The sequence below is a fragment of the Xenopus tropicalis genome, chromosome 6 (assembly GCF_000004195.4).
Source record: "Xenopus tropicalis strain Nigerian chromosome 6, UCB_Xtro_10.0, whole genome shotgun sequence".
NCBI lineage: Eukaryota > Metazoa > Chordata > Amphibia > Anura > Pipidae > Xenopus > Xenopus tropicalis.
In genome coordinates this window covers 32,106,724-32,130,667 of record NC_030682.2, presented here as the reverse complement: position 1 = coordinate 32,130,667, position 23,944 = coordinate 32,106,724, and the positions used below count along the sequence as shown (strand labels likewise).

At 39.9% G+C, this 23,944-nt stretch overlaps 1 protein-coding gene across 2 annotated transcripts in view; it reads right to left on the bottom strand.

Annotated features, from left to right (window-relative positions):
* The window catches only part of hepacam2 (HEPACAM family member 2), a 44,783-nt gene that overhangs the window by 11,352 nt on the left and 9,487 nt on the right, over window positions 1-23,944 (bottom strand). Inside the window, exons 1-4 of one of the 2 annotated variants that reach the window (XM_002934597.5) lie at window positions 14,793-14,983; window positions 6,227-6,577; window positions 2,230-2,511; window positions 194-490 (exon numbers count right to left, since the gene is read on the bottom strand). In XM_002934597.5, the coding sequence (XP_002934643.3) occupies window positions 194-490; window positions 2,230-2,511; window positions 6,227-6,577; window positions 14,793-14,871 (1,009 nt within the window). In that variant the 5' untranslated portion in view covers window positions 14,872-14,983. Of the gene's footprint in view, window positions 1-193; window positions 491-2,229; window positions 2,512-6,226; window positions 6,578-14,792; window positions 14,984-23,944 lie in introns of those variants that run through there. The other variant, XM_012965610.3, reaches the window with a different exon arrangement.

Below are 23,944 nucleotides of genomic sequence, written 5' to 3'. Positions count from 1 at the left end.
ACTCCGTGTTAGTGTTGCAATGCTATTGTATAAAACCAATAGTACAAACCAGAGGAGGTCTTTGGATTTGAGAGAGATTATGAGAACCAGTATCTAGTGTGCTACAAGAGATTCTGGTCAGCCATTGCTGTATCATTTTAAAATGTGCAGGTTCTGTGGGATGAAATGATGTCTAGCTGCATTATCATCATACCTGTGGATGCATAGATGACTGTGAATTGTGTTTCATCGCGCTTCCCAGTGATGTTGTTGTATGCCCGGCACATGTAATCCACTGTTTTTTGCCCTACTTTGTCAGAAAGAATTTTAAAGTATGGACCATAATTAATGATTTCTGTTGAATTTTGAGTCCTCTGGATCCATGAAAAAGTATTTGGGGGATTTGAGTCGGCTGAACAATCAAATTGTATGGATTCTCCAATGTCTACTGTGAACACCTCTCCGACTTTAAGGCCTTTATCTGAACTGACTGTGAGCCCATAGGGCCCATCTGAAAAAAGACAGAAATATAATAAAGCCAAAAGGAATCTGACCAGGTAAGCATCTGCATACTGAGGAAAGCATTCATTTGAATATTGACAAAGTAAGGTTAATATGTGTAAACCAGCTTATTCTACAAGAACTTAGTACAGGTATGGGACCTGTTATCCAGAATGCTCAGGACCTGGGGTTTTCCGCATAAGGAGTCTTTCTGTAATTTGCATCTCCATACCTTAAGTCTACTAATCATTTAAATATTAATTAAACCCAGTAGGATTGTTTTGCCTCCAATACTTAGAACTTAGTTGGGATCAAGTACAAAGTTATTTTGCTGGGGACTAGGGTTGTCATCCGGCCAGTATTTTACCGCTAATCGCCGTTTCACCAACTCCCTACAACTTGTTCTGTAAAAAGGGATTGAGCTGAAACTGCCATATAAGGTTGATCAAGCAGAAAAGTTCACATGGGTTCCAAGGGAGAAAACATCAATATAATTTGTGTAAAAAGGCTTACCCATGGAAAAAAATCAATATATTTTTTTCTCTTCTAACTAGATAAGCACTTTCCATAGTCAGGCATGTTTATCAAATAGCTTGTAAAATAATAATTCACCTGTGTCACTAAGATATAACTGCTGCTTGGGCTTTGCTGATTGGTCCTGTCAACATTACAACCCCAGCCATTCTGTCTCTGAGCAGATGGCAGGTACTTACTGACAGAGATCTTTTTATCGCTGCACTCCCCCGCAACCATGGCATATGGCACATGGAAACCCGTAAGCGCAGGGAGTTATAGCAGGCCAGCTATTGAATGGTTATTGATGGAAAGTTGCAATAGTCAAAAAGACTGATCAGCTGATTATATCTGCCTCTTATGTAGCCCTGTGCTACTAACTGTTCCAGCTCAGAGATTCTCTTGTCTCACAGTCTCATAGTTATTAGACACTGACTCCAAGTAATAAGAAGACTTTCCTGAAGCCTCAAAACATCCTTTGTTTCCTAATTCTTCTACATTGCTTTGTCCCATCAGTAAAGACAGAGTGCGGCTGATTAGAGAGCAGGGCTAATGAGCAAGCATATGGTCTAAAGCCACATAAAACAAATGGAGTGCTCAGTAACCCAAGGTTTATTTCAAGTAACAGCACGTAAGTCTTTTCCAATGATTGAGCAGTATCACCAATCCATATGGTATGTGATACAGATCTATGTGATCTTATAATGTTAGGTATCCATTGTTCCAATGAGTTATATCAGTGCTTCTGAAACTGGACAAATCTCACTTGAGGGGACTTCTGAGTGTATACATTCTCAGTACTGCTGATAGGGCACATGTATACATGAGCAAAGTGCAATTTCAAGCAATTTCGGCATGGTTTGTTTTTTTTAAGAATGCAATGTTCTTAATGCAATTGTGCATCTACCGCAACTGTGTTGGATTTACCAAATGAACTGTGTTGCAAATTGGGCACTGGATATTTATAAAGTGTGGTATAATTTCTGGAGTTCCGCCTGCGAGTGACGCACCCTATTCTTTTGGCTCAAATGAATTGGTATATATTGGTATATATAACAACCCTATGACAAAGGTACATTGCATGAAAAGAATAGTGGTCATTTGATGGACTTTGATCCTTTTTCAACCCAACTTAACTATGTAAACCCCACTATGTCAGGGCCCCTACATCAGAACCTCATAAATCAAAGTAATAAATCAAGTATTAAAAAAGGAAGGCATTGTGGCCTTACTTACAATAAATTGTTGGTGTGATTACATCGCTCTCCATTTGGCTGACATAATTCTTCGCCAAACAAGTGTAATTACCAATATCTGTCTTCATCACAGAATCAATGAGAAATGTGCCATTCTGGTAAAAGTTATAAGATGGACTGCTTTCCAGGGGCTTGCCATCTCTTAGCCACACATATGTAACACGTGTTCCTTTCTCGACTGCACAATGAAACGTAATGTTCCCAATGTATTCCACCACTTCATGGGGAGGCTGAATACTAATGGTAGGCTTTGATACAGGAACTGCAAAATTAAATGGGAATTTGGTAATACAGACATTTTTAGACAGTGAACTAAGAAGGATTAATTCAACTATTAAATGATGTAACTTGGACATAAAGCAAACCAGCATTCATCACATACCACCCACTGGCCTTCAGACTGGGCCCCTGTTAATTGCTTTGGGCCCCACAGTCTGGGAACCTCTGTTCTAAAGGCCCATATTTATAACATATTATAATATGAGCTTCTAATTCAGACTATGTCATGCTGATCTAATGTGAGTGTGTAGCAAGTTTTATATCATTTTATATTTTATTTTGCGTTTGTGACTCTTTTTATTCCTACCATGTCACCCCCTTTATGGAAAGCTAGGAAATACATTGCTCAGCTGCTGCTAGTAATTTATACATTGCCACTGAAAATGCTAGAAAAATGATGTTTCAAACCAGTGGTCAATGCAGTAACCTTTGTCCCAGTTGCATGCAGGACAGGCAGGTGGCACAGAGTCCACTGTGAAGCAGGTGAAGGCGAATCAATGAATATTTGCCTTTTTGGGTATACAAAGAAAAATGATTGTATAGTCCACACTACAAGAACAGCTGCAGTCCATATAGCTTAGATAAAGCAGCAGTACCTATTATATATTTTCTAGTTCATAGAGGTTTAGCCTATTATGAATAATTTTCGAGGTCACATGTGCAGATATAGACTATGTTTCTTCGTATTGTGATAGTTTTGACTAGTGGGCCAGATTGAAAACCGTGGGTTTGCCCAAGGGTTGGGCAGGTTTGTTCTAAAAATGGGCCTCATCGTCGGGTCTGGGTCAGATGTGGGTTAGGATTTCCCAACTGTAACACACGTAACTTTTTATTTGCAATCTGTGGCTGGGCTCCATAAAGCTGGCCTTCATCAGTGGCATAGTGTTTCTCCAGCCCACCCCTTGTGATGTCATCTCGAATTCAGGTAAATGCATGGGCTTGGGTCCTAAGGTCCCTTCTTAATTTTGGGCTGGGCGGGCCTGGGTTAAGAAGGGGTGAGTTAGGGTGGGTGTTATTCAGAAAATATTCAGCGTGCTCATCCCTAGTTTAGACCTCATGCAGGTCTGAATGTACAGCAGGTCAGCTGTACATTCTATTATCCAGAATGCTCAGGAACTATGTTTTTCTATGTGTTTTTCTGGATCTCCATCTTTTAAGTTTAATAATAATTTAAACATTAAATAAACCAAACAAGATTGTTTTACCACCAATATGCATTTGTGAACTATAGTTACCATCAAGTACAAGCTACTGTTTTATGTTAACAAGGAAAAAAGGAATATACCCGTACTAAGTTGCACTTTTACAAATACCCATAGCGTCCAATCAGATGTTTACATTTATTTTCTTGTAGTAGACTGGTACAATTCATTAATAAGCTATTATAATTTATAGCATACACAGCACAATCATTTCTCCCCCAGTTACCCCCTGTTGATAAGAGTGGAAGCTTCAATATTGCTTCATAAAGAGAAGGGCAAGATAAGCTTTTCTATTTTAATATGCCCACAATTTATGCTCTAGTGGTAGATGGGCTGTCTGGTCTCAGTTATATTGTTCTGTGTTTATTTGCAGTAAAGATATATAAATAAATGGAGCAGATATGATCACCTCACTGCCCCCCGTTGAGAAGAATGAGTGGGTCTCTTTCACCAGTTGCTCTGAAGCACAAATTAAAGTGCTGTTTATATTTCATCAGGAATATACACAAACACAGACACACATTGCAAACAGACCCCAGAGTTATTTTTGGAGGAGAGCAATATTACGATAAACCATGCTATCAATCCTGAATAATGCAGAACTGTCCAAACTCTCTCCCCATCACTTACACTAAAAAGACAGGTTTGCATTCTTTAAAAGGTCATTCTATAAAAAAAATTACTGGTGATTTGATTTATAGATAGGGGCTGGGAGTCGCAGAAGGTCATTATATGCAGCAAGAGCTGTCTGAACATGATATTGCTGTTGCTTTCTTTCACTGGTAGAACAGCTTTATTTGTTAATTAAAGGAACATATTCAGATCTATAGAGACCTTCCACAAACCTGCGTTCTCTACGTTGGTTACTGGATTCAGTCAGATTTGGGTTATCAGACATTGCGTAAGCACCCAAAACTAAACCAGTTGCCTCCAGTTCACTTGAATGAAAATGCTCACTAGTCATTTTGGGGCTAGCAGCACTGGTTCTGTCAAGTGTTTCCTATTCAATGGACATTTTCATATTCTGGAAACACCACTTTAACTGGCAAAGGGGAGCCAGGGTTATGAATATTATTGATATGGCACAATGCTAAACCACTTGCAGTCATTTAAACAGTATGTTTCATACCCAAGTGAAAATATAACAGTAGGAAAACATCCATTTGGGATTATGATTTATTTATGCACAGATTAAACAGACCTGTTTCTGCTGGATAGCAAGGTTTCCAGGAGGTGAGTGCACTCAGAACAGGCTTATTATATCATAAATATTGTATGTTTCACAGGGATAGGTTGGTGCTTTGCAGAAATGAGGCTGAAAGATGATACTTCAGACGAAACCAAAAACGATTGCAAATAATTATTGACTCATAAAGCTGTTTAACAGTGACAGGCCCATTATTCACCAAGGATAATAAACAGACGTGTCTGTGCAAACTTCCCCATTGTATTACAGGCAAAACTCTATAATAACCTATTTTTTATTATAACTCAAATGTGTCTGACAGGTTGATAAAGAAAAGACCAGAAAAGTAACAGAGGGAATGTTATAGCTCTGAATGTAATCCTTGTTAGCCCTTGGCAAACATATACAACAAGCATATGTTTGTACTATATGTATTGTGGAATAATATGGGCACAAATAGGCAGATGTGAGTTGCATTTCAGATTCTTTTGAGGCCCACAAATAAATACTTCACAAAAAAATTCCATCTAAAAAATAAAAGTTTCCCAGAAATCCAGGTCCACAAATAAATGTTTTAACTCTTTAATTCTTTCAAGAATGTTTTTTTTTCTTTTTCTATTTTAAAGGTTTTGTTGCTTATTATTAAAAAATATCATTTACATTTTTAAACACTGCTCTTCAGCTCTTTTTTTTATCTCGTTTGCTAAAATGGTATCTGAGTGAAAAGAGGCAAAAAAAAAGGAACAAAAAGTCATAGGTTTTACCCACAGTGCAATAAATATTCAACTGCTGTCAAACCTTTGCACCCATTTCTAATTTCAGATTTATACCTACCATCTAAGAGTGTCCCATTGTATCCCCTTTACTAGCCGGCTATTCCACAGACAGGAGTGCCTGTACCACATTTGGCAGCTACCCTAAGGCTTATGTCATATATTGCCCTTTTCCTACACTGTCGGAGAAAATGGCAGTTTCGCCACCTAGAAAATGCACTCTTAAGCAATTTCTACCTGAGATCTACTCCATATGCATGCTGACAGGTGGATCTCAATATTATAAATATGCACAGATACTGAATGGAAGGGGGCCAAATTGGTGTTTTCTCCACTAGCATTTTTACATTGACGGAATGTGTGCCATAGAATACCAGGGCAAAGAGGGTATTTTGCTCTAGGTCCCAACTTTACAGAGTCTACTGGAAACTGCCTTTAGTGATAGCCTAGACCTACATCTGCTGTCAAACAACTGTTTCAGCATTCCCAGCACTTTTGGGAGAAGGAGAAAGATGATTGTTGTGTGTATAGACTTACCATGCACAATAACATCAATCTTCTGAGTGTAAGAAATTGTAGTATTGCCTTTGATGTTGACTTTCACAGTGTAGTTTCCCTCATCTCTTAAATGCAAGGAATAAATCAACAGTGATGCGTTTGGAGGTTGTAAGGTGAACTTGTGTTGAAATTCCAAGTCAGAAACCACTGAGTGGTTAATAGATGATAGCAGAAACATTGCTGGGGTTTGGTGCCTTTCAAAAAGCCATATGATTTGGATTTCAGATGCAGAAACGTAAGAATCATAGTGAACAGGAAGGACAAGTGGTCTCCCTTCGATGCCATGGATGGTAGGTGATGGGATTCTGATTTTCAGGGCAGAGCAAGTTCCTGTTCCATGAGACACCATGCAAACATGATGGTTAAAATAAGTCAATGGCATGTTTTATAAATTAAGTAGAAGTACAAAAGAAGACATTGGATATTACAAGAAATTAATGCTATCTGTTGTAACCACTTATTCACTGTACCAGCCCCAGCAAAAGGGCACTTGGGAAGATAAATTATTGTAAATAAACAATATATATTTATAAGCAAAAGGAAGTTCATTCAGCGCTATATTGTGGTGTAATAACTTGATTGCAGCTTCCCAAATTGATCCACTCTGCCAGATCCTCCAAGTAAAGCCAACAATTCCATATATATTGCTTCATTCCCTTACAAATGTGAGTGCTCAAGGTTTTTCTTGCAAAACCTGTAGGTGATTTTAATATCACACTCTGGCTAAATCACCTACTCAGCAGATGCATGTATAGCCAGGCTATATATAAAATGTATTGTATGTGAAATGTATAACTAGGTAATTTTATATACAGTCACTAGAAATTGCAGTTTTTCCTATTGCAGTTGTCCAGTGAGCCTCCAATGGTTTAAACACTGACCCAATCCTTCTCACTCAGTTTACTAGAAGTTTGGTAGCAAAGTTCAATGCATACAGTAAAAGCTAACATGTGGTCTGATTATTCCCTTAGCCTATGTCTCCTGTTAAATTGCTGCCTCTTCCTGATATGATATTACTATGTAAATAAGTATTTTGTCGCATTAAAATGATTGTTGACTGAATGAGAACAATAGAGAGTTTGCGGTCTCATGGAGGTGCCTTACCAGCCTGTCCTCAGGTGCTCCCACACAGGCACATGTGTAAGCAAAAAACATTGTGTGTCATGCTTGTAAATTTATTACCGAAGCACAATATATAGCATCAGGCTATATTAAATATTTATTTCCAAGCAGGTCATTGAGTGCTTGCCTTGCCTTACAATGGTTTATCTGCTTGCCTACCTGAAGGTTTATGGTGGAGCACCTCATTTAGTGTGTTATATAATTGTATATTCTCTCTATTGTGTTGTCTTCTAGCTAATGTTCACAAGGTGAACTCCAAGGTATTCTCCACACATGAGTTCCTACACTGGTAGAAAACATATTAGGGGTAGTTACCCTCGACATTCTTCGGTGGAGCTTCAGCCACTCTGCTAAATATTCCACATAGGATGAAGCCTACAACTAGCTGGCCCTCATTCATGGGGTGTCCCTAACTTCCTCTGAGGCATGAACTTACTCAGGGGCCTATTTTGCAATGGGGACGTTCTACACCAGGCTTTCGGCACCATGCTCTACTCAATGAGAGTTAACATAGCAATCTCTACCTCAGTGGTTCCTAAACTCAGTGGTGAGTGGTTCCCCCCCCCCCCCCCTCCCAGTGGCAGGGAGATCAGAAAAGACTGAAGGCCAGTTAAGGTGAGAATAGGAGAGAGTGGCAAATTTACTATTTCATCTCGATTTACTTTTAACACTGACCTAGATTCCCTAAGGCAACACAGTGACACATCCTCAAATCATACAGACATGAGCACAACAAGAAAGCACTAAACCGCATGCAATTTAGCACACAACCATAATTATGCTGGAATTCTGGGAAAAAACATAGGTTAAAAAACATAAATTTGCATCCAAAAACAGCACTTTGCATAATGGGCATCTTTACTAAATGCACCTTACATGGTTATGAAATAAAAGGTGCAAAGACTGTTGCTGCTACAAGCATCTTATTGGTTCTTATGGGATACTGCACTTTTGCACTTTGCTGTGCTTTTTATTTCATATGAATGTTAGTTTTTGTTTTTTGTTTTTTTTTAAACAGTGACAAAAGTCACAGATATATTATGCATTTTTTACACCTCACTGGATTTTGTTTAGCAAACAGTAATGTTTCACTATCAGAGTCAGACAGGGCTAGCGGACACTAAGAAAAAACCCAGTGGCCTCAGCCCTTGTGGGCCCCGCGACCCAGACCTGTTTCCCACTTGCCCTCTCCCATTTCTCCCCCACTGCCCTCCCCTGATTGTGGCAAAATTAAAGGAACAGTAACACCAAAAAATGAAAGTGTATAAAAGTAACTGCGCTGGTAAAAGTTGTGTGTTTACTTCAGAAAGTCTACTATAATTTATATAAATAAGCTGCTGTGTAGCCATGGGGGCAGCCATTCAAAGGAGAAAAGGCACAGGCACACAACAGATAACAGATAAAACACTATTGTATTCTACAGAACTTATCCGTTACCTGCTATGTAACCTGTGCCTTTTCTCCTTTTTTCCAGCTTGAATGGCTGCCCCCGTGGCTACACAGCAGCTTATTTATATAAATTATAGTAGTGTTACTGTAGCAAACACACCAGTTTTACCAGTGCAGGGCAACAGTACATTATATTTTTATTACTTTAAAGCTATTTCATTTTTTGGAGTTACTGTTCCTTTAAGTATAAGTTGCAATTGCAGGGGGGTAAGGGCTGGTAGTGGTTAAGCTGGCAGGTAGTGGGGGCCCCAGAAGAGGTGTGGGGGCCCCTGTGGTAGCAGCCCCAGTGGGCATTGCACACCCAAGTCCAATCCTATTCGATATAACATTTATCAGAGATAGTGGGCAACATTCCAAACCTTTCCAATCCATCATGTTTTTGCTACTTAGCTCCCTTTCCTATATGCAGAAGAAATGCTGCAGGTCTCTGTGCTCACCAGCAGTGTATTCAAGAGTGGCTGGGGGAAGGCACGTAGGTGGCCCCTAACTTGTGCATCAGACACACAATTTATGGAGTACTAGTAGGCAGAGGCCACTGCAGATCCCTATGGCAAGGGGTAAGGACATGGCTTCAACTCGGGCACAATTTTTTTATACAGTACAAGGTACACAGCAGAGACCCTTGATGCAAGGGGATCACTGACCCCACTAGACAAAAAACTTTTGCTCTTTTAGGCTACAACTTTTTATTCCTTATCTTTCTATTTAGTCTCTCATTCACACCACTGCCTGGTTGCTAAGGTAAAAAAGACCCTAGCAACTAGATAGCAGCAGAAATTCCAAACCGAAGAGCTGCTAGACAAAAAGCTAAATAACTAAAAACACTACAAAAAAGAAAACTTGCTATATGTCTCAGAATAGCAATGTCTACATCATATCAAAAGTTAATTTCAAGGTGAACAACTATTTGTACAAAATATTTAGACACTATCGTACTATAAATGAATAGGCTATTAGTGCTTTTCATATGGGGTGCCTTTGGGGGTTGGGCTCTGAAAAAATTTCTTCTCTACCCTCTATATGGCATATGGCCTCTATATATATTTACTGGCCTGGCACAGGGAAGTAAAACTATGTATGTGTTTAATACAATAACTGCTAAAAGAGGTATTAGTCCATTTGAAAATAGAGAAGTAGATGTGCTTGATGATGAAAAGATAATGAATATTATATTGCACAGGTATGTGAGATATTATGTAGAGGCAGAACTGTTGGTACAAAAGGTCATTCTCTAGAACTGGAAGGTACATGATGCATGGGAGAAATGTACTTTAATGAGGAAATTTCAGTGGCAAAGCTATTTTTCCATCCAAGAGAGTCCAGAGTTTTTTGAGTCATTTACTATCTGATAGGCCCAAGTGCTAGCTTGTCATGGAGCCATATAGCCCCCTTCACTTCAGATCTCATGTCAGTTTGTTGGCACATTTGGTGCAGGGAACAGTGTGTGCCGCTGGTGATCCCTGCACTTAATGCCTGCCATGAGCCCATGAGCAAAATGTTATGTACAGGACTCCAGTTGCTTCTTGCAAATATCCAAATATCCAAATATGAATAATGCATACTTAAGGGACTACCATGGGTATGCTTACATGCCACCTCTTATCATTTGCCTACTCTAGAATTCTATATACTGTCAGAGGAAACTGTTGCGCCACATACTGGAAGCAAAATTATTTGTACCTGACAGTAGTGACAACAAGAAAGCAAAGGCAAGCAATTGGGTAAAATCATGACAATATGCACCTACAGTATCTTTTGCACTTTCCCTATTGTTAATGAGCCCTGAAATCTTCTCCCGGCTCCCTGATCTATAGTCATCATTTCTCATAATTTAGAAAGCTGTAGAATATCAGGAAAGGGAACTAATTATCTTGTTAGTGGAACAGAGATCCATTGATACTGTTTAACCCAGGAATGCAGAAGCAGAGCTTCTTCATACTGTGACACTTGATATTAGTTGGCAAAGGGCATTATGAGCAAGAGGTGAGAGGACAGAATGAGTATAGGTACATAAACTATTTCAGTGCAATATGCCCAGTTTTTTCCAAAAACTGTTCAATTATCAGGAAACTGTGTAAGTTAAAGTTAAAAGTTAAAATATGAAGAGCTACTTTGCACAATTGAACGAGGGGCATGTTATAAAAAAAAAAAGTTGTTGCTTTAGGCATTAAGTAGACAGCAGCATCTCTGTCATAAATGCCAAAATGGAAAAAGTGGGAATATGTGCTAGGGATGATTTTACTGGAAACATTAGTAGCCCATAGTCACCAGTCAGAAGCTTTGAGCAGTTGCTTGAAGGTAGAATGTGCAAAGCAAACAGCTTACTAAGCGTTATATAGTTAATTTGGGTTGAAAAGAGACAAAATCCATCAATTTAAACCCCAGCAGACATATATCACACAAGTAGATAAACCTATCATTCACATATATAAGGGATAGTTTACAATGCTCCAGTGGATGCAAAAAAAAAAAAATTCTGCCATTTTTTTTGTATGTTGGCCACTGTGTGGGTTATATTGGAAATAGCCGCAGGCTTCTGCACTCTGTTTTGGAGTGCAGAGGCCTGTGAACTGCTCTCTAAATCTAGTGTGGCCTGTGTTAGACCATGCTAGATTCAAAAGGGGCAGGCAGGGGAAGGCATGTAGGTATCCTGTCCTCCCGCCCCAGGGCTAGCTGCAAAATCGCCACTTAGTGCTCTTGCATTGGCACCCTGGGTGACCCATATAAACCATACACTGTATGGCATACAGTATATACCAATTCCTATACCAACTAACTATAGTTTACTAGTGCTAATTTGCCCAGTATAAGTTAATGAACAATTTGCCCAGTGTAAGTTAATAAAACTTCTAGCTTTGCCTCAAGGCACTAGCTAAATCATTTCCATTTTTATACTATTATTACATTCAAACACACACATATATATATATATATGTATTTTACTATGTCTTACATTTTCAAGGCCTAACTCACTCCTAAGTAGGAAGCTGGATTGCAGAGTACATTCTTCTATGGATGCACGGCAAACTGTCATAAATGCTCATTAGTTTGTTAGAAGCTTCAGGCAAGTAGACTGTAGAAAACAGGTGCTCTATATTAATAAAAATACATAGCACATCATTTATTGTATAACATTTGTTAGATATCCTCAGTATTATACCTCAGTGATATCTAACTTGACGGCCTCTAGCTGTTGTAATTTATCCCTGCTTCTATGGTGGCCGAGTCTTCTTGCATCTCTAGGGGTCCCTCTAAAGTGGCCCTGTATTTAAATCTCTGGAACTTGCACTTTGACTTAAGTGACCTCTTCTTGGAATGCAGAACCCTCATGCAGAATGAAGGCCGAAATGTGCGTATAAATGCAATCCCAAAACACAAGCAGTGTTGACAGGCAACAGCAGCCCTTGGTTTACAGTTAAATAGAAATGTTTATGTTCTTTGAATGAAATAAAGCAGGGAATAGTTTCTCTCTCTCTCTCATTATTGCTTTCTTGTGTATCTACACACAAATATTTGCCATTGGCAGCAAGGATAAAAGTGTAATATCAATACCAAAAGCCACAATGCAATTACCAATAATGCAGCCCCTGTCGTAGTATATAAATTGCACATAGACTGCGAGTCGGAACAGACAGTGTTGTGGAAATTAATCAAAGAAGCAATATTGATACACAGTGCTGGGGTTTCCTATATACTTGGGACTTACTTTAATACTATAATGCTCCTTATATACATTTACTTTAAAAAAAAAAGATTAATTTACTCTATCTTGGTATTAAGTACAATGTACAGGTTAATTATTACAGAGAAAAAGGAAATTGATTAAAATGTACTTCTGTATTTTGAAGCTTTCTGGATATTTAGTTAAACAGGATCCCAGAGCTCCTTGAGAACATGAGTGTTGTTTTGTTTCTTGTCTTTGATATTTTTTTAAGCTCTTCCATCAAAATAGCAATTTACCCTTTAGAATAGTGTCGTTTTTAGGCAAAACACCCTGAGGCAAACTGTCCCTGGCAGCTTTATAGAACCATTGTTGTTTGGTACACACATTTTGTTAGGACACTTTTTTCACCAACATCACAGTGATATCCACAGATTTTACTTTTTCAGGACCCCACCAAAGAGGTTGCTCTTTTTTTTCCGCAGAATGTAATTAAACATAATATTGGGATGCAATACGAGAGTCTATAAATATTTAAACATAAGAATTACACTTTAAAAAATTCATAGGGGCCTTTTAACAGTTATATTGGAGCACAAGAGAACAGCTTGTCAAACTTTGTGTTTGTGAATGTGTTGTTAGAATGGCTCGTATATAATTCATGAGACCAGTACTCCGTGATATCCTGGTTTCAATGGCCTTGTCTTTGTTGATTATAATAAAGGATCCGTGTTTACTGCTTGGATAGGTCATGTCAGCTGCAGAAAACCTGATCACTCAGAATTAAGTTTAACCCATGTTCGTTCCAATAGACCAAACTAAGAATATAAATGACTACAAGTTTTAGGGCATTTATGTTTTAGTATTGCTGAAACTAATTCTATAGGACAGTGGTTCCCAAAATATTGGTTGGCCCCAATGGGTGGGTCAGAAGCAGTGACAGGGGGCTTGGCCTGAAGTCCATTTTCTAGGTACCCTTGAAAGCCAACTTTGGAGGTTAAATAGGCCGATATTTGGGGGAAACAGTGAACACATTTAATGCATAACTTTAATATCTTAATAACTTTAATATCCTGGACCCCCCCTCAAAAAAAAAAAAGTTCAGCCCCTGTCCATGTTATGCATACAGTTCCGCAAACTGATCCCTCTTCATCATCTGCGATCGATCAGGGATCGAACAGTGGGGTTCAGGAAGGAAGGAGCTTGCTGAAGGGGAGAGTACTAGGGTACCAGGGTTCTTACCAGGGTCCCCCTGTGGTATTAGGATGTGCGGATTGCTAGTTAAGCAACTGCTTTGAACTATGGCTGAATGACTAATATGTTAATACTATCCTGTATATGTAACCTTATTATGAGGTTAGGGCTTCAACCAAAAAGTCAGACAACCACTGGTTTAGGGAGATGCAAGTATCTACCCATTTGGCAACAGGCATTTGCAGTCACACCACTATGCTTTTATCTGTTATGTGGGACTGAGCTGCAAATGTAGTACAGAGGGTATAATAAGGCAAAATGATGTCAATATCACTTCATAGTAGAACTCCAGCTATTAGCTTTCCCTGAAGGAGGGCGCTTGCTGAAGGGGAGAGTACTAGAGTACTAGGGTTCTTACCAGGGCCCCCCTGTGGTATTAGGATGTGTGGATTGCTAGTTAAGCAACTGCTTTGAACTATGGCTAAATGACTAATATTATCCAAGGTGGGCTTCAACCAAAAAGTCAGACAACCACTGGTTTAGGGAGATGCAAGCATCTAACCATTTGGCCACAAGCATTTGCAGCCACACCACTATGCTTTTATCTGTTATATGGAACAGGGCTGCACATTTAGTACAGAGGGTATAGTAAGGTAAGATGATGTAAATATCACTTTACATCAATACAGCAATAGTAAGAACCCTTGCTCTTAGCTTCCCCTGAAGCCATAGCTCACAGTTCAAAGTCCCAAGCATGCAATTTATTGTAATTTAATAAGAAAGTGTTGAATAAAATGTCTATAAATCTATATAGTAAGTATCCAAGACTTGTTTGTGGACCAGATTACATATAGTATCTAAAGCAGATTTAACCCAAGAGGCAATGAAGACATGTCATGTACTGGTAAAATACAGGCAAAAAACCCACCTTGCATATGTATAGCATATACAATATATTTATCAAGTTAGTTAAGGTTACAATAATATGAAAAGTAAACATTAAAAATAATGTAACATAATAAAAAAAAATCTCAACTTCGTTTCTTTTTCATTACTGCTGTCAAACAATATTTTTTCATTTTATTGCTACAACAATAAGTGGAAAGTAAGGAGCCTTACCTAGAAGCAGCGCATATAGGGTGATGTTTAAAAGGTAGGATGTACCACTGAGGAGCTCCATGGAAGCATCCTGTCCCATACAGTTGTCACTTAGCTGCAAGTGTCAAGTCACTGGTGAGGAGAGCAGCTGCTGGTTTATTTGCTAGGCAAATCAGTAATGAGCTAACAGACCCTGTCCTGCCTCTTGCCTTAGGTGATTTGAATGTGTATACAAAGAGACATAAGGGGAAGGAACACCTGCTAGATCTCTGCTCACCATTCATATGCATGCACGGCCAGCAATGTCTCACTCCAGGCAGGTCCTGGATTTAACCAGATAGACCAGACCACAGTAGCTCAGGGTTGGCTAAACTCAGCCTCCCTGGCTCTGGCTAACAGTACAATCTGTTTTCATTGCAGGGCAATTATTGGGCTGCAACACACTCTTAGCCAGTTTCATTGCCCTAAATAAAATATGGAGTTTGCTGGATATAAAGTTATGCATGTAAAAAGAAAAATGGCAAATTATGCATTTATTTTATCATTGCTGCCCACATATTGCATTAAAAAGGGCTCAAATTATAAACTACGAATATAACGGACTTATTTTTCATAGAAATTTGTTGTTTCAGTAAAAGGAAGTCACAACTGGAATGCCAATTAAATAATACAATAGTTAATAATAGTACGGCTCATGTATGGGATCTGTTATTCAGAAACCTCTTATCCAGAAAGTTCTAAATCATGGGAAGGCCAACTCCTATAGACTCCATATAAAAAAGATGCAGTAATTAAAATATTTTCAATGTATTTTCTTTTTGTCAGTAATAATAAAACAGTACCTTGTACTTGATCCCAACTAACATATAATTAATCTTGATTGGAGGCAAAACAAACCTATTGGGTTTATTTAATGTTTAAATGTTTTTAGTAGATTATGGTATGGAGATCTAAATTACAGAAAGATCCCTTATCTGGAAAACCCAAGGTCCTCAGCATTCTGGATAAAAGGTCACATAACTTTATTAGGTAAAGTTAATTTTGCTAACTTTGATAAATTCAATTTGTTGTCACATCATCATTTCAATTATTATTATTATTATTATTATTAACATTTATTTATAAAGCGCCAACATATTCCGCAGCGCTGTACAATAAGTGGGTTTCATACATTGGACATACAGAGTAACATATAAAGCAATCAATAACCGATACAAGAGGTGAAGAGGGCCCTGCCCAAAAGAGCTTACAATCTACAAGGAGATGATTTTTCCCACTCACTTGCCATAGGAAATCATGGATTAGAATGGAAAGCAAATTGTACTGATATTTTCCACAAACTTCTTTATAAGCGAATTTATGACCCAAAACTATTTTAATATGAATACAGGAATTGGACCTGTTATCCAGAGTCTAGTGTTTTCCGGATGAGAATTCTTTCTGTAATTTGAATAACCATACTATAAGTTTACTAAAAATTCATTTAAACAACAGTAAATAAACCCAATATGATTGTTTTGCCACCAATAAGGATTAATTATATCTTAGTTGGGATCAAGTACAAGGTACAGGTATAGGACCTGTTATCCAGAATGCTCGGGACCAAGGGTTTCCGGATAAGGGGTCTTTCAGTAATTTGGATCTTGATACCTTAAGTCTACTTTTAATTGATGAAATCAATAAAACATTAATTAAACCCAATAGGATTAGTTTAGATTCAGTAAGGATTAATTATATCTTAGTTGGGATCAAATACAAAGCACTGTTTTATTTTTACAGAGAAAACGGGAATCAATTTTAAAAATCTGAATTATTTGATTAAAATGGGGTCTATGGGAGGCAGGCTTTCCGTAATTCAGAGCTTTCTGGATATTGGGTTTCCAGATAACGGATCCCATACCTGTACTGTTTTATTATTACCAATCAAAAGGAAATATATTTTAATATTTTGAATTATTTGATAGAAATGCAGTTTATGATAGATGACCTTCCCTTAATTTCTGTATGACAGGTTTCTGGATCACACATCTCATAACTGTATTTGGCTGAAATCTGATTTTTTTTAAATGTAGAATAGTTCAGTAGGAATATTGACAAAGAATTGCTGTTTTTCCTGTTGTCACCTTTTATGATTCCTAGTTCTGGGAGTCCGTAGACATTTGTTTTCACCAATATAGGAAAGTATCATACAGTACATAGGATTAATGTGAAATTAGTGTTGGGAAGAGGCCCATGACATGGTATAACAGGATTTAGTAGAATCTCCTTGTTACTTGTCATTTATTTGGGAGGGTGGGTGTGGGGCACAGCCACATTGTGTTGTGAAGCCCCTTTGTTTAACATATGTTACAGCAAGGGACAATGTAATACACAGAGGGGGCATACAATATAGGAACAGAGCAGGTGTGCCCAATAATTATACCAGTGGGGTCTCTTAGTAAATCCTGGTCAGCTGTTACAGGCATACATCAATATTCTGTTAAAAGAAATGACAAACTGTTTAATATATGCCTACACCAAATACTGCCTTGTTCTCAGCTCGGAGGCTTAATGGGAAGCATGGCTGCCTTCTAGTTCTGGGTTCTGAGTTTGATTTGGCCACTATCTGTATAAAGTTTGTGTGTTTTCCCTGTGTCTGTGTGATCCGGTTTCCTTAAAGAACAAACAGGCAGATTGTCTCCTGATAAAACTGACCCTACTCTGTGTGAATGTAATAGGGACCTTAAACTGTAATAGTCACAGGGACAGGGACTGATATTTAATCTCTGTAAAGAGTTGTGTAAATCTGTCAGCTCTATATAAATACCAAAATAAAAAATAATCTTGGCATTCACGCATGAGCTCTAATGCTCTTAATATAGTCACCATAGACCTGGGTAGAAAACCACCCCCTAGTGGTCAAACATAGATATCTCTGATTTATCAAAAAAGGGAAAGTTGTGCTCAACCATTCATTTTAATCCATTAGGTGGGGGTGCAATGAGGTTGTGACCACAAAATATGTATACACAGAAACAAGAAATCCTCTGCACTCACCCATCATCAATATATATATAGGACATTAAGACATTCTGTGCATTAAGTTATCATTTCAGCCTTATCAGCCTTTGCTTCAGTGTGACTACGGTAGAGTGCTCCAGTGAGGGTGGCTACATTAAACATTTAACGGTACAAAAACTCTTTTTTTCACTTTCTCCACTGGCTACAAGGGGGGTACAGAAGGGAAGTTCTGGAAGAACTTTGGGGTTCATTTTTCTTGTCTTGGGGAGGGGGAGGTTGCAATGGTGTTGTGGGAACTTGTATAATTTCACGGCGGGGGGCTATGCTGAGGAACATCGCATGCATAGGGGAAAGTTGGGGCGGAGGAGACTCGTTTGGGCTGTGCTGGGGGGATACGGGCTGGCAGTGTTGGGGAAAATTGAGGATGCCCAGGGGAAAACTATACACGTTTTTTTGGGGGGAGGGGCAATTATGGTTGCATGTTTGGCCTGTGGGGGGAGGGGCAATGCTGGGAGTACTTTAGGGTGAAGAGGACAAAACTGGACACTGGGTGTAGGCAGCTCTGGTTGAACTTAAGGTCCAGATGGAGCATAATGGTATAATAATATAAGGGGATACATTTAACATATTTGAGGCACGGAGGGTTTGGGCAGTGCTGTGGGAATGTGGGATGCAGAAGGTAAAATTTGCATAGAGGGTGGGGCAGTGCTGGTGGCACTGGGGGTGCAAAGGGGATAGTTTTACAAGTTCAGGCCATAGGTGGGGGGTCTTATTTTCTACACCCCCTCTGGATCCTGCAGATGATGTCAGTCTTTCAGTTCTTGCAGCCCCCCTGCCTCTTCGGCCTCTCCAGCCCGTGCCTGACAAGCGAGTGACACTCGCACACACTTTCATTTACACTTGCACACGTACTTACATATTTGGGGGATTAGGGAGTTTCGCACATTTACATGCTCACAGACTCGCACACAACATTTGTAGTTTGTAGAAGTCTATGGGGCCGATTCACTAAAGGGCGATAAAACGAGCGCTATTTATAGCATGCATGACTTAATGCTCGATTCACTAAAAGGACACTTGTCTGAATTAAGAAGCGATGTTCTTGTCGTTATTTATCTGGCGATGACAGCGTTACAAGGGATATTTCACGCTATTCCGCACGTAACCATTACTTTCGGTAAACTACTGTTCTGAAAATTACCATTTCCCTGAAAACTGGAGGTTTCATTCTAGGGCCAATACAGACTTGAAAAAATCCCACTGCAAACTCCATGTTGTGTTGCCAAACGCTCACAAACCGCAATGTTGTTTAAGTACCACCTGCCCCAAGTAGGTGTTAATATTCGCACAAATTAATGCGATATTTTACGCATTTACCACTTCATATGTGTTTGTGAATCATGCGTATTATATCTATTCACTAATTAACACAATACGATAGAAATAACGATTTTGGGTTTATTTAATGTTTAAATGTTTTTAGTAGATTATGGTATGGAGATATAAATTAAAGAAGGATCCCTTATCTGAAAAAAACCCAGGTCCTCAGCATTCTGGATAAAAGGTCACATAGCTTTATTAGGTAAAGTCAATTTTGCTAACTTTGATAAATTCATCATTTCTTTTTGAAAATTCTTTATTTATCATTTTGTAAATATGGGGAGGGGGTACAGAAGGAAAAAAGGGAGGGGTAGGGAGGGGAACATTGCAAATGTTAGTCTATACATTATTATACAGTTTCATTTTCAGGCAAGCTGTCATCAAGTCATATCTACATTTTCCATTAAGTATTCGATTGTCTATACCTTGTAAATCTTACTTCTAGAGTGCCCTATGTGGGTGGCTGTTTTTTGATAATGTTTTATAGTGATCTTAGATAGTCTATCCAGGGGGTCCATATTTTCCTATAATGGTGACTTTTATTGTGTATCATGAAGGTTATTTCCTCCATTTGCCTAATATCCTCTGTGTTGGCTAGCCATTCTGTGAATAGTGGGGGGTCTGTAGATTTCCATTTTCTTGGAATGATCGATTTCGCAGATTGTAATAAATGTAACGTGAGAGGGTCTGAAATGGTGGCATTACTACGTAGGCGGACATTAAGTAGAATTAGTGCAGGGTCTCCAATGTCAAGATTGAATTTCGTAATGTGATTTATTGCGCCCAGAATATCCAACCAGTATTGTTGTATTTTGGGGCAAGTCAGCCAGATATGTGTGTGAGTGCCTCTGTGGCTGTTGCATCTCCAGCATAAATCAGAACTGTTGGGGTACATTCTACTTAATTTTGCCGGTGTGTAATGCCACCTCGTTACTAGCTTAAAGATCGCCTCGTTTGTTCTCGATGCTCTGGATGTTTTGTGCATGGTGCTGAGGATTCTGTCCCAGGTTTCCTCTGATATTTCGGTGGCAAGTTCCTTGTCCCATGCTTTACAAAATGCCCTGGGTGGTAAGGGCATGGCATTCAATAAGTACCTGTATGCTTTAGAGAGTGGTTTATTAATCGTCTTTGAACCTATCATGATTTGCTCCCATGGAGTCAAAGGTCTGTTCCATCTCTGAGGCTTATTAGCTTGTAGGAAATGATAAATTTGGTTATAATTCCATATGTCCCTCGGATGGGGTCCCCATTTTTTTTGAATTTCCGCTAATGTGATTATTCTATTATCTTTAAGAAAGTCTTTAAATCTGGTCGGTTGATTCTCCCATGATGCCCATCTATCAAAAGATCCTTTTTCCAATCCTGGGGTAAAATTGGGATTTAATGTGAGGGGTTGTAGGACATAGGGAGTGCTAGTAAGCTTATAGGTTTCCTTATTTTTATGCCATGCCCTTAAAGTCGCATATATCAAGGGATGTTGTTTTACTGTCCTTAGAGTAGGCCCTTCCTCTGACCATAGTGCATTTTCTAAGGGAAATGATAAGAACTGTTGTTCCAGTATACACCATTCTTTTTTCGTTTTTTCTAGTGTCCACGCAAGAATTCGGACTAAGTGTGTGGATATATAGTAAAGATAAATATCGGGAAGACTTCGGCCCCCTTTTTCTTTGGGTAAGGTAAGTTGTGCATGTTTAAGTCTGGGGTTTTTCCCGGCCCATATAAATCTCGAAATCAATGATTTTATTGTAGTAAAGAATGATTGTGGGAGATGGATTGGGATAAATTCATCATTTCAATGATTTTTCCCACTCACTTGCCATAGGAAATCATGGATGAGAATGGAAAGCATTCTAATTCAGAGCGCTCAAGCCTAGTGTTTTCCAGATGAGAGTTCTTTCTGTAATTTGGATAACTGGTTAAAGTGCACAAGGAAGCAATGAATTACTAAATATTCGGAAAGGATTTTTTACTGTGAGAGCTATAAAGTTGTGGAATTCCCTCCCCGAATCAGTCGTGCTGGCTGATACATTATATAGCTTTAAGAAGGGGCTGGATGGATTCTTAGAAAGCGTGGGAATACAGGGTTATGGGAGATAGCTGTCAGTACAATTGAGGGAATACAGGGGTATGGGAGATAGCTCTTAGTACAAGTGAGGGAATACAGGGTTATGGGAGATAGCTCTCAGTACAAGTGAGGGAATACAGGGGTATGGGAGATAGCTCTCAGTACAAGTGAGCGAATACAGGGGTAGGGGAGATAGCTCTCAGTACAAGTGAGGGAATACAGGGGTATGGGAGATAGCTCTCAGTACAAGTGAGGGAATACAGGGGTATGGGAGATAGCTCTCAGTACAAGTGAGGGAATACAGGGGTAGCAGAGATAGCTCTCAGTACAAGTGAGGGAATACAGGGTTATGGGAGATAGCTCTCAGTACAAGTGAGGGAATACAGGGGTATGGGAGATAGCTCTCAGTACAAGTGAGGCAATACAGGGGTTGGGGGGATAGCTCTCAGTACAAGTGAGGGAATACAGGGGTATGGGAGATAGCTGTCAGTACAATTGAGGGAATACAGGGGTATGGGAGATAGCTCTTAGTACAAGTGAGGGAATACAGGGGTATGGGAGATAGCTCTCAGTACAAGTGAGGGAATACAGGGGTAGGGGAGATAGCTCTCAGTACAAGTGAGGGAATACAGGGGTATGGGAGATAGCTCTCAGTACAAGTGAGGGAATACAGGGGTAGGGGGGATAGCTCTCAGTACAAGTGAGGGAATACAGGGGTATGGGAGATAGCTCTCAGTACAAGTGAGGGAATACAGGGTTATGGGAGATAGCTCTCAGTACAATACAGGGGTATGGGAGATAGCTCTCAGTACAAGTGAGGGAATACAGGGTTATGGGAGATAGCTCTCAGTACAAGTGAGGGAATACAGGGTTATGGGAGATAGCTCTCAGTACAAGTGAGGGAATACAGGGGTATGGGAGATAACTCCTCGTACAAGTGAGGGAATACAGGGGTAGGGGAGATAGCTCTCAGTACAAGTGAGGGAATACAGGGGTAGGGGAGATAGCTCTCAGTACAAGTGAGGGAATACAGGGTTATGGGAGATAACTCCTAGTACAAGTGAGGGAATACAGGGGTATGGGAGATAGCTCTCAGTACAAGTGAGGGAATACAGGGTTATGGGAGATAACTTCTAGTACAAGTGAGGGAATACAGGGGTAGGGGAGATAGCACTCAGTACAAGTGAGGGCATACAGGGTTATGGGAGATAACTCCTAGTACAAGTGAGGGAATACAGGGGTAGGGGAGATAGCTCTCAGTACAAGTGAGGGAATACAGGGGTATGGGGGATAGCTCTCAGTACAAGTGAGGGAATACAGGGTTATGGCAGATAACTCCTAGTACAAGTGAGGGAATACAGGGGTATGGGAGATAGCTCTCAGTACAAGTGAGGGAATACAGGGTTATGGGAGATAGCTCTCAGTACAAGTGAGGGAATACAGAGGTAGGGGAGATAGCTCTCAGTACAAGTGAGGGAATACAGGGGTATGGGAGATAGCTCTCAGTACAAGTGAGGGAATACAGGGTTATGGGAGATAGCTCTCAGTACAAGTGAGGGAATACAGGGGTAGGGGAGATAGCTCTCAGTACAAGTGAGGGAATACAGGGTTATGGGAGATAGCTCTCAGTACAAGTGAGGGAATACAGGGGTAGGGGAGATAGCTCTCAGTACAAGTGAGGGAATACAGGGGTAGGGGAGATAGCTCTCAGTACAAGTGAGGGAATACAGGGGTATGGGTGATAGCTCTTAGTACAAGTGAGGGAATACAGGGTTATGGGAGATAGCTCTCAGTACAAGTGAGGGAATACAGGGGTATGGGTGATAGCTCTTAGTACAAGTGAGGGAATACAGGGGTATGGGAGATAGCTCTCAGTACAAGTGAGGGAATACAGGGGTATGGGAGATAGCTCTCAGTACAAGTGAGGGAATACAGGGTTATGGGAGATAGCTCTCAGTACAAGTGAGGGAATACAGGGGTAGGGGAGATAGCTCTCAGTACAAGTGAGGGAATACAGGGTTATGGGAGATAGCTCTCAGTACAAGTGAGGGAATACAGGGGTAGGGGAGATAGCTCTCAGTACAAGTGAGGGAATACAGGGTTATGGGAGATAGCTCTCAGTACCAGTGAGGGAATACAGGGGTAGGGGAGATAGCTCTCAGTACAAGTGAGGGAATACAGGGGTATGGGAGATAGCTCTCAGTACAAGTGAGGGAATACAGGGGTATGGGAGATAGCTCTCAGTACAAGTGAGGGAATACAGGGGTATGGGAGATAGCTCTCAGTACAAGTGAGGGAATACAGAGTTATGGGAGATAGCTCTCAGTACAAGTGAGGGAATACAGGGGTATGGGAGATAGCTCTCAGTACAAGTGAGGGAATACAGGGGTTTAGGAGATAGCTCTCAGTACAAGTGAGGGAATACAGGGGTAGGGGGGATAGCTCTCAGTACAAGTGAGGGAATACAGGGGTATGGGAGATAGCTCTCAGTACAAGTGAGGGAATACAGGGGTTTAGGAGATAGCTCTCAGTACAAGTGAGGGAATACAGGGGTAGGGGGGATAGCTCTCAGTACAAGTGAGGGAATACAGGGTTATGGGAGATAGCTCTCAGTACAAGTGAGGGAATACAAGGTTATGGGAGATAACTCCTAGTACAAGTTGATCCAGGGACTGGTCCGATTGCCATCTTGGAGTCAGGAAGGAATTTTTTCCCCTCTGCGGCAAAT